The 11,604-nt window shown below is 34.8% G+C and overlaps 1 protein-coding gene across 1 annotated transcript in view; it reads right to left on the bottom strand.

Annotated features, from left to right (window-relative positions):
* Positions 1-529: 529 nt before the first annotated feature.
* OTOG (otogelin) overlaps positions 530-11,604 on the bottom strand; it is a 109,486-nt gene continuing 98,411 nt past the window's right edge. The window contains exons 51-57 of the mRNA XM_035550201.1: positions 11,275-11,350; positions 10,138-10,316; positions 8,926-9,030; positions 8,383-8,502; positions 6,772-6,817; positions 2,015-2,094; positions 530-730 (exon numbers count right to left, since the gene is read on the bottom strand). Coding sequence (XP_035406094.1) covers positions 530-730; positions 2,015-2,094; positions 6,772-6,817; positions 8,383-8,502; positions 8,926-9,030; positions 10,138-10,316; positions 11,275-11,350 — 807 coding nt within the window. The remainder of the gene's footprint in view (positions 731-2,014; positions 2,095-6,771; positions 6,818-8,382; positions 8,503-8,925; positions 9,031-10,137; positions 10,317-11,274; positions 11,351-11,604) is intronic.

The raw sequence follows: 11,604 nt of genomic DNA, 5'->3' as shown, positions 1-11,604 counted from the left end.
AAAAAAATAATAATAATGTGTAACTTAATTTCCCATTCATATTCAGCTTTTCTATAGGAAGTAGATTTAAACTGAAAATTCTCATATTATCCAAACATTTTTTCTTAATAGACCCCGAATGTATTTGCACAATTACAATACATTCAAAATAATAGACTGCATTGATACATCTGTGTATCAATGATTTAAAGGAGGAATGGGTTCCTGACAAAGACAGAACAATGAGATGGTGTGCTTTCTTTTGTGGTGTGTCAAACATAAATCATGTTTTAAGCTGTCACACATCACAAAAAGTTTTAAAACAATCCCTGTGAAATAAACAGGAAGACAAACCACAATAAAAACAATGCAAAGCCATTCTTTAGAAATTTAGAAGAGTCCAAAAATATTTTTGTTCCTTTATCTTTTAACATTAAGCTATTAAAATTCAGTGGGTTGGATGTTTTATTTTTAACAGATAAAGTATTCAAATTATCTTATGCTGGGAACAGCTGGGCTTGCTGTTTTCTTTCCTTGTATTTATTTATTCTTAAGACCACTGGCAAGAACAGTCTGTAGGCTCTTGGATTGTATAGCTGACCCAGGTTGAATTACTGGTGCAATACAATTGCACAGTTCGTCTCTGTAGTCCGAGCTCCCTGCAGCATTTGCAGAATCTTGCGTATGTGTTGATGTTGTAGTTATAAATGCTTGCAGATGGGCACTTTCCATCACAAGAAACAATGTTCACCTGGTAACAAATATGAAGAATAACCGGCAAATTTAAGCAATTATGAAAGAAAGTTAGGAGAGTCTAAAGAAATTAGACACCCAAATCCAATTGCAAAGCAATTAAAAATGTGGGGATATTTATTCTAGCCCCTTACAAAATTCCACTATGTTTGAAAAATAAACACTAAAATATGTTGCCTAGATAAGCTTCAGTTGTTATCTTACTGAGCTTAATGATGACTTTCCATTTTCTCTTCAATAATACAGCAGGTTTTCAGTATTAATAGACACACAGAAACAATTTTGGGTTTGAATTTTCAAGTATTCTTAGCAACCTTGACTTGAACATAACACTGAATGTTCCAACAATAACTCTCTAGTATTAATTTCAGTGGTATACCAATGCAGTGCTACTATACTGGCAACAATAATATATTATTGGAAGAAAATGACGAAAAAATCCTTTGGAAAGCCAAGGATTGTTATTAATAATTATATACAAAAACTAATACAGACTGTAACAGAAACAGGCACAGAAACTGACAATTTTTTCAAGTCAGGTTTTGCATTGTTTGATGCATTTCTTATTGCTGAAGCTAAATTTTCTGGCTGCACAACAATTCACCCTACAAAACGTACTCAGTGTCATTTTGCAGGTTACAGCTGTTTCCCTATACTCTTCTATTACAGCTTTTTCAGGTGCTCTTAGACATCTCACACCAGACATCTGCACTGTTCTTGCTGCTCACACTGTCTTACTGCCCAGCAGGACATTGCTGGTGTCTTCCTAACGTAAATCATTCAGCAGACATACAGATAGTGTCTCATTCTTCTTACACATTTCAACATTATCCTGCTGCTGTCTAAAGACAAATTTCTGGACCCACGATTATTTTCATGTTGGCATTTAAATACTTTCCCTACACAGACGGAAAATTAAACACATCTACCGTAGTTTTAGCTGCAGTATACCGTTGGCAAGTGTCTGTCATATCAAAGTTAATTTGGATATAATACACTGTAGGGTGAACTAAGAGCTTGGATTTGCACTAAATTAACACGAGCCTAAATGCATTCAAAAGCAGGAGTCGCATCCTCATCTATCTTATTATTTGAAAAGATGATTGCTGAGAATATAGGGAAACATTTAAACAGTTCTATGAAGCACAGAGACTTCCATCTCCGGGAGAAAAAGAGAAATGCAGACAATACCATTGTGGAATTTTTGTTCTCTTTCTTCCTTTTTCTTTTTCTTTTTTTTTTTTCTGTCTATTAAAATAAATTGTGGTAATTGTTTACTTACTGGTGTGTTACTCCTGCAGTCATTCTTGCGAATAGTCATCCGAACAGTCACCTTTTTACAGAATTTTCCATCTTCCTTGCCTGCAAAATGGGCATTGATTGAAAAATATCAGTTCAAAACTCTAAACATTTCAGAGGCAAGAACATTCCTGAATGTTTTATGGGGTCAAGAGGCAAAGAAGAATACACCCAATACCATCAATAAATACACAAATCGGCTTTGACAAAGTGACATTTGCTATACGATCCATTTAAGTGAAAACATTCTTTTAAAACATTCTATTTCATGCATTAAAGTATCTGTCTCCTTGTATCTCCAATAACAATTCTAAAAGGTTCATTCTTCATTCAGAAGCTTTTTAAGAGTAAGCCCCCTCTACCTTTCATAAAATTTTGTAAAACTGATCAACCACTTTGGTGAGACAGCTTGTTAAAAATGTGTAAAATGTATTTTCTATTAAATAACTGTAACAAACATTAATAGTAATAACTGAATTCCAGTTGTATAAGTACTTTTTAAAATGAACACAACACCAGGATCTGTAGAAAACTAGACCTGGGGGGAACGACGACTTTGTATTTCTGTACAGCTTTATTCAATAAGAAAAAGAACACAAATAAACAATATAAAATGTTTTATTTACATTTTCATTACCATTATGCCCACATTTTTTTCTCAGAAAAGTATGTACAAAGTATATGGATGAAATAAAAACGATAAAAAATAATTCATGAAATAAAGTAAAAGCAGTTAAACTTGATTTAAGGAGAAAATCCTGGGCATTTTGATGAAAAGCAACAAAGGTCAGTCCAAAGTTCAGTTGTTAGAGGTCAGAAAGCACAGTTTCTTCTTAAGATGATCCTCTGTATGCTGAAGAAAACACACCACATTGAAGATCTGTAAGAAAACCAAACCATTCGTTCCCTTATAACTGCTTCCACAGTTTCACGGATTTTACACACAATGATGCAGTCCCACATGACTCTCCACTTACAGAACTGCATTTTCTTTTAGCCAAGAAATCCAAAGATGTCTACAAAAGGTGAATAATGTTAGCTCCCAAAAAGGACAACGAAAGACTTACTGTTTTGACCAGTATCTAACACTGAACTGTGACAGAGGTTTATTACATCTTAATGCTCAATATCCACTTCCCTGTTTTAATTGCTGTCGAACTTCCCTAAAAGAAGCTTTTTTTTTTTTTTTTTTTAAAACAACATAAGAGTCTGCTACTGACTCTGGCATAGCAGAAGTTTCTAGAATATGAAAGAAAGGACAGCAATGAATCTGCTTGTAAGCAAATAAAAATCTACAGTCAGAAATGGCTGGCTATTGCTTAACTATTATTGAATTATGTTTGCTTAGGGAAAAAATAAATTGAGAAAAGAAGAAAAGATTGCTTTCGAAAATAAAAATACTCACCATTCTTTCGTGTTTCTCACAGTCTTATTCATGTTCTTTCTTCTTTTACACAACGTGTAGGATGGGGAATTCAGTGCAACTGTGGCTATGACGTCATCTGGGCTACATTGAAAGTACATCACAACTCATAAAGAAATGAATATATGAAGTATTTCCATGTATGTGCTTTAATGTCCAGTGGCTTTTAATGAGCTCTACAACATGGTGTGCTTTGCCCTGAACAGCCTTACAAAGCATGCGAGCATCTTATATTGGCCACGTTATAATGAGATTCTTTTTCACGTTCTGCATGGTCAAAAATCCTTGTGTTTTTTGTGTCGACTCACAACACCCCTGTCACTTGAAGTGATGTCAGTATGAAGGAGCAATCTAGACTTCACAGTAGTATTCCTAGAGTCAGGAGTGAAATTTAATGACGGATGCATCACTCAGCAATGTACAACATTACAGTCAACATTATTTCTCTTATAGAAACATGGAGAGGTGTTTTCACAAAATAAATGCCAAAACAACTGCATTCATACAATGTTACAACTGCAAAAGTTATCATGCTTGATTAAAAAGAACAAAGAAAAATCTCAAATTTTCATGGAGTAAACACAGGCTTGCTATTTTCAGTATACTGTCCTAACTATAGCAGGGAAGGGAAAGAGCCACTTCTACTGAATATGCCACTGGAAGCAAAACTATATGATACAGCATTTGCAAAAACACTATTTATTAAATAAGCTGCAACAAGCAAAGCTGTTAGTCTCTATGTTCTACAGCATTGTAAACATCATGGAATTAGCTTACATTTTTTAAACACAGCAATTTTACACATGCAGCAAGCTAAAGACTACGCAGGTGCTTACTACCAACAGTATATTGTTGGCTAACAACAATGCACTGCCCACGCAGTGCAAAATGAAAAATAAAACCAAACCACAAAGTGAGTCATTCTGAACCATGAGCAAGTTGTACTACACTGCAGCTTTTGGCAGAACTGGACAACGTAAAGCCTGATGCTCCTATCAGGGAGTACATTGTTGAAAATCAACAATGATGCTGTTTGGGTTGATCCTACTTATTTACAGAAAATGTACCTGTGTTACAGTTAGCATAGGCTGTAGGAGTGACTGGGCTAACAAGGAATGGGAGGAACATTGACACTGAAGAACCTGGTAAGAATATTACATATTGAACAGTGTGTTACAGAGTATTCCCTATCACTATGAAACATTTTGGAGCTATTGGATTTCAACATACTTGAGAAATGAATTCAACCTAAAAAAGTCTATATTACTTGCATTGCATAATGTCAAAATCAGGAAGAATTCAAACATACTGCTTAGGATGCTGCATTAGATTGTGGGCCAATTATTTTAGTCATTCTTTAATTGGTTCAATCACAGATGTCTTCAGAAAATTATTTCTAACATTGATATAACTAAGACAATCTGGTACCCTAAATTCAAGTTGTTCTTTTGGTCTGAAAGAAAGAAATAGTATAATTTTTTTCTCTGAGCAGTGCAGGTAAAAACTCTGGATTTTCAAGGAACTCCTGGGGCTTACACAGACGACTTCATTTTAAAAAATAAAGCAAAAAATCACAACTGTTTCCAATGATAAAGTAAAAAAGAAAAGTTCAAAAGAAAATGACATGCTGATAACTGTTCTCATAAAATGTCTCACACAAATTACAATTGACCGATAGCTCTCACGCCAGATTTGTTCTGAGTCAGACTGAACTACATGATTCACTGACCATGCTATCTATAAAGAGCTGTGAAATCAATGACATGAATGTACTTGTAAATGCAAATTGCAGAAGTCATTGGGTATTTTTAAGTGTTTAATTGTATTCTGCGGTGCATGTCCTACGTTAATAATTTTATTTTGTCTTGAATAATTAAGAGTGTGATTATGATCTTTCTCTAAATATAGAAGCAGTATCTTCTGCCTTGCTGAAGAGGAGCTTAATAGATTTTAAACCATCTTAATAAAAATTTGTTCAGAAACTGGCTTATAAGGCTGTTAAGGCATTGAACAGTAATGTCAGATAATCTCAAAAACCAATCTCAAAGAGCCAATGCAGAATTGGCTACAGAACTAGCAACAAGTGTTTATAACACAGGTCCATTAGAGTGAAAAAATCATGAAGATATTACCATTCCCTCACAGTGACAGGGAGCAGAAGAAAAAAAAAAAGAAAAAAAAAAGCAGATCTTCCACAGTTTCAAGAACCTTTGTACTAAAATGTGTAGTAAGTAATGCATAAAAAAATAAAAGTTACATCCTGGCTGGCAATTTATATCGCACTGCAGTAACTCTACAAATGATACCGTATCTGATAGTCATGATTGTTCAAGTGCCATCCCACCCATCAGGAAATACCTGCACCTTTCTCCTGCTCTCTTCCCTACATATATCTCCTACTATCAATAGCTTTTAGCTCACTGCTGCACCCACTTATGCAAAGAGAGTGACATTTTTGCACCTTTTTGTCTTAGATAATATGATACTGCCCAGTAAATCCTCCTTTTCAATTGCTTGTAATGTTCTCAACTTCAGGTATTTGAGCATAAATTTTTCAGGTTAGATGTCTGCCTTAGGCTAAGTTCTACACTGAATCAGCCAAAATGTTTCAGCTAAGTACCAGGATCTTAAGAAAAAAAATGTACTTAGCTCATGATGTATATTAAGAATTAGCATATTTAGAACATATTCTGTAGAGAATTATTTTATTTTTTTCCAGAGCACCTTTACTAGCTCTCACAGATGTCAAAACACATCTTGGTAATCAAGTAAAAGTGGATTTTTTCTTTATAAGTTATTTTAAAAGAAGTTTCCTGAAAGCTTTTTAACTATGTTTATAAAGAGAACCCAAGATAATATTACAATTAGTTAAGTATTTATGGCATTCACTTACAAACCGCATAGATCAATCTCCATTTTTATCAAATACAAAGATATGAATGTAACTGAAGCATGTTTTAAGGCACCTTCCAAAACACAGTAGCTTTTACTATATTAAATGCAGTAATTAATATTTTGAGGAGACTTACGTGAGAACTACACCATTCTTAAGGTAGCAATGTTAGTGACTTTGACAGCCACAATCTGTATCAGTGTAGTAAAACCGTCAATGCTAAATCACTTTTTTTCTGGTTTAACTCCATTAGCTTCACTAGCATTCACATAAGTGAGACTGAAAAGAACATGTCCTTTGAGATCAGTGAGGTCAGAATCAAGCTTCCATGCAGTAAAGCATTAAACTTATTTCTAAGGTAAAAACCAATCAGACAGACCTGTTTTGATGAGTGGAAACTTGTGAATTTCATTTAATCACTTACATGTTTTGCAGCATCCTTCCAGGAATGGTACAACATAGCCTCCAACCTGACCAAGATACACATAAAAAAAGAGGAAAAAACACTTTTTTTTTTTTTTTTTCAAATATTCATTCCTACATATCTGCACTATTAGAAAAATCTTCCAGATAAAGCTCTGCTATTTACGGTTACATCTTTATAACTTTATTCAGGCAAATGCAACACACCAGTGCATTGATGAAGGTTTACATGTAAATGAACTAACTTGCCGGTTTTAAATACAAATCAGTTATTAAGTAGCTGTCACTTAATACCACTATATGTCACTAGCTAACAAAATGCCAAATTTGGAAAGGGAATTACTTAGTTAAGTTTGACACCATGGTGCTTAGAGCAAAACCTTGACTTCTTGCAGAGGCTATATCAGCAATCACAAAAAAAACGGATTCTGAATTCTAAACAGAAGTCTCATCTAAATGAGAGGCCATTCGCTTCTCATTGTGGAGTGTCATGGCTGTCTTCTGTGCTGTAGCATTAAGCACTTGACAGAGTACTGCAGGAAGAACAGCAGTAGTCTTTGTAAAACTCTCTTGGGATTACATTGAAGAAGAGTCCGATTTTTGATGTCCAACTCAGTATCTCAAGCCATGATGATCACTTTGCTTTAACTCTTCACCATGTCTTTCCTATGCAGAACAAAGAATAATTGTCTATTGTGCCTCAAAGGACAGCTATTCAATTTATTATCATTATTATTATTTTTTTTGATACGTATCTACCTTATTGCAACAAAGAAGGAACAAACTTTTACTGAGCTACTGGGTCCCAGCAGTACACATTACTGGATTCTGGGACAGGAACAAACATGAGAAACTTTATGAGAAGACAGCAGAAACTTTTCTTTTTTAATTTGCCTAGAACAGGAATAAAAAGCATTTAAGCCAGCTGTGTGACTGAGACTCTCCGAAGAACCAACACATTTTTATCAGTGAGGAAGAACTACAGCTACCTAGTTATTTTAGAACTGTTCCCTGCTTGTGTACCGTCGTTCATTAAGGAAAGTATACTCCCACCTGCATGAAAACGTAGAACTAGACAGAAGAATATGAGATATGCTTCTTGCATACATTCGCTGGTACTTAGTCTAACTTCATTTTACAAATTCAAAGCAACAGAACCTTTGCTTTTCCTGCAAAACTAGTCCACAAAGCCTTATGTCTCACTGTTGAAAAGATTTTTCTGACATTTGGACAATCTTTCATTTTCTTCAATGTTTTTGACCATCATGATAAATCAAATTGCCATACACAGAAGTCAGTTATAAAGATGTTATTCAACCCAGAAAATCTTCCAAGTTCAGACAGCTGCTTAAGGAACTATCTTGATATTACAAGCCTCCAGGAAAAGAGAAAATACTTTCTGAGAATAAGAAGTGGCCTCTTCATCTGTGTAACTGGGCAGTCTTGGTGGCACACTATACATGTACAGGTAGAGCTTTTCATCTTCAAAGATCAGGCACTGCAAGAATTTGTAATTTCTCCTTCTTGAGGTCAGAAAGTATTTGGTCAATGTCAATCTTTTCATGCAATCATAAATCATAGGTGGAATGTAAACAATGTATTAAGCACTGACCTTCACACATTCTGTTTCGTTAAAGGGTGGGCAGCCAATTGAAGATGCAACTAGAACTGGTTCTATTGCTGTGTTAATGCATTCATATCTGATGCAGTTTGAAATCCATATAGTACCAGGCTGTTAAGAATTGTAAAACAGAATCTTTACACAGCAACTCAGGAAAAACAATACTACAAATATTTGTTATACAATTCCCTTGAATGCAATCTTGTTTGTAATACTTAGAGCAAAACATGATTTAGATGCAGCTTGAAGTTCTGTTTAAGTACAAAGCTTAAAGTCTACTAAATCACGTAAAGAGGTTATAAAATAGTCAGGTTTACTATTATTCTCTGGTATGTCAAAATCCTTTAATCCTCGTAGACAGCTATATAATTGACTCTCCAAAAAACAATGTTGTATAAATGCAAAACAATTCCTAGTATTTGGCCAAATAAAGATCTTACTTGAACAATTTATACAGCAATGTATGTAGAGTGTTACATGATTTTTTCCTTTACTTCTGAATATTTTGACAGAATAAGACATTTACAAATTTACCTTAAAATTGGCAACTGTCCCATTGTTGAAAGTGTGGAGACATGACACGTTCTTACAGCTACCACAGCAAGTTGTTAAATCTTTTGGAGGTTGATAGACTTGGTTCTGCCAAAATCAAATATATTAATCCTTGTATGACACCATTGTGCAACTTGACATTTTATTAGTGTAATGGGAATTTTTTTTTTTTGGGGGGGGGGGGGGATCTGATTTTAGGGACAGTTTTTAAGTAACTTTCAAAAGCACGTAACTAGCTTTTTGTGTGCTCTGTATGTTCAGGAACCTTTTATAAAATACCTTTGATCTTGATTGAAGTAAATGGGAAGGAAGCTCCAACTTGGAGAATGAACTGGTCTTTCTATCATTTTCAAATGTTAGCCTGACAGGTTATATCAACAACCACTGAAATTTTGACTTTTTACACATTAGACAACACATACATAATTTAGAAAGTAAACCATATCATATTCCTATGATTATGTATCATATTTTCTAGAAAGACACCATTTTCTTATTTAATTAATCTGTTTTCTCTTCCCAGTTCTTACTGACCTCTTATTGAGTCTACCATGTCTGGCACTTGTGCTGGTTTACAGTACAATGCAGCTAAAGCTACAGATGCAAAGTGGCAGTATGCTATTGGTCCTTTAAGGATTAGCACTGTACTCTGCATGGGATCCTGCTGAGCACTGGCCCCCTTCAGTAGATGGTTCAAATGCATGAGATGGTACCGCAACTTGCAATCTGATGCACTGTAGGGGAGAACAAATCTGTCCAGCCCTTCAAACCATCTCTCTATCAAGCTAGTGCAAAACCCTCCCTAAACATGATCTCAACTTCAAAAAATTTAGATCAAATAAGGTCCACTTGTCTTTCTAAAGGGAAGCAATAGTAGGGTTATTACTGACTTTACTGTTAGTAATACTGTTCTGTGTAATACAGTAAACTGTTCTGTGCTCCAGTCACCCAAATTCAACCTTGTATTTTCACAGCAAAATGAGTAATTTTTAGGGAGAATAGATCACACAGTGAAATACTTATGAATTTAAGGCTTTACGAAGAGAGGTAGCACATCATTAGAGGGGGGTCTCATAGTTCCTTTTTCTATCTTGTTCCCATGACTATAGTCTACTAAGGAAAAAAAAAAAGAAAACAAAATGTAATGAAGACCAACAATCACAATATAAATGTCTAAAATCCTGAATTTCTTACAGCTTTGCACTTGACAGCACAGGCTACTGATGATGTGTTTATTTGGTAGTATTTAGTAGAAGGATCAATCACATTTGTACAAGAAGAAATACGGCAAATGCCATCTGGACTGTGTTCCACAATTTTCTGTCCAGGTAGCAGCACACCTCTCTCATTACTCAGGCAAACTTTGTCTCTCACTACAAGAAAAAAAAATACATAAAAAAATAAACAGCTCACTCAGGACAATTAGCTTGGTATCAAAATATTTAAAAAATATTTCAAACAGTAAAATGGGAATGGAAAAATCTACTCTAACTCTTCAAGAAATATAAGTCAGATTTTCAAATGTAAACTGTTAATAATAATGAACTAATGCTTCATTACAACTGTCAAATTACTTCAAAGATAACCATGGATGATGAAATCTAAGTAAATAAAATTCTATCAGCAGTACCACAAAAATGACAGTGCAGACTTCAGCTAATTTGAATTGTGCCTAAGGATAAGAAGTGTGCCTAAGTATAAGAAGTGTGCCTGAGAATGGCTATTGCTCCCCATCGATTTCTGAGGGAGCAGAGGATAAATAGCTCAGAAGTATATACCTTTGCTGTAGAGATCTATGCAAAGACAATCCCAACTTCATTGGCCAACTGAGTGCCCCCCAGGAATTATTTTTTCCTGAATTTTCTCAGACACTACTGGGCCAAGATGAATTCTGCATGGTGCTCAACGCTACCTCCTTGATCACGTAAAACACGTAAGCATATCTACCAGCTCCTGAGTAGTCTCATAATGGGTTAGTGGGACTATTCCTGGACATCAAGTATGGGTTTTAGTTTCTTGCTGGAGTCTTCCTTCCAACTCATTAAGGCTTAGGCTGTTTAGTCAACACTTACCAACTTCTCCTAAACTCTGTCTTCTATTTCCCTGCACAGACCTCCTGTTGTAGGAAATAACAGAATCCAAGGACAAGCTATAATCAACCAAATATTTAGAGAGCAGTCCTGTTCTCCTGTCTTTTCATATGCTATCTGTGAATTATCAGTCTTATCCTCTTATATACCACGTTCAAAGCTCAAATGTACAATTTATAGTTAATTACAATTACCTTGCCAAAAAGGGTGTTTCTTTCAATCAAATTGTTTTCAGACTTACCACATTTGTATTTAACACAGTTACAGATATTTTCTGTACTGTTCTGAAACTGTTCATCCATCTGAAGTTTCTGCCCCTATGGGTATAAAACCAGGAAAAAAAAAAAAAAGAAAAAAAAAAGATAAGTAAAATGACAGTGCTTTCTCATTTATATTGATCTTTTTTTTTTTTTTGTAAACACCTTTCCTCCAGGATTCAAATAACAGTATCTCTTGCCCCTAGAAGTCTACTTTGGTTTCTATTTTGATCACCCACAGTGGCATTAAATTTAGTAATGACAACAAAATGGGATTTTTTTTTTTACACCTGAAAAATAGCAGCAGTTGTTGG

This window comes from Cygnus atratus, chromosome 5, assembly GCF_013377495.2.
Source record: "Cygnus atratus isolate AKBS03 ecotype Queensland, Australia chromosome 5, CAtr_DNAZoo_HiC_assembly, whole genome shotgun sequence".
Taxonomy (NCBI): Eukaryota; Metazoa; Chordata; class Aves; order Anseriformes; family Anatidae; genus Cygnus; species Cygnus atratus.
The sequence above is the reverse complement of the archived record's forward strand: the minus strand, read 5'-3'. Positions and strand labels throughout refer to the sequence as shown.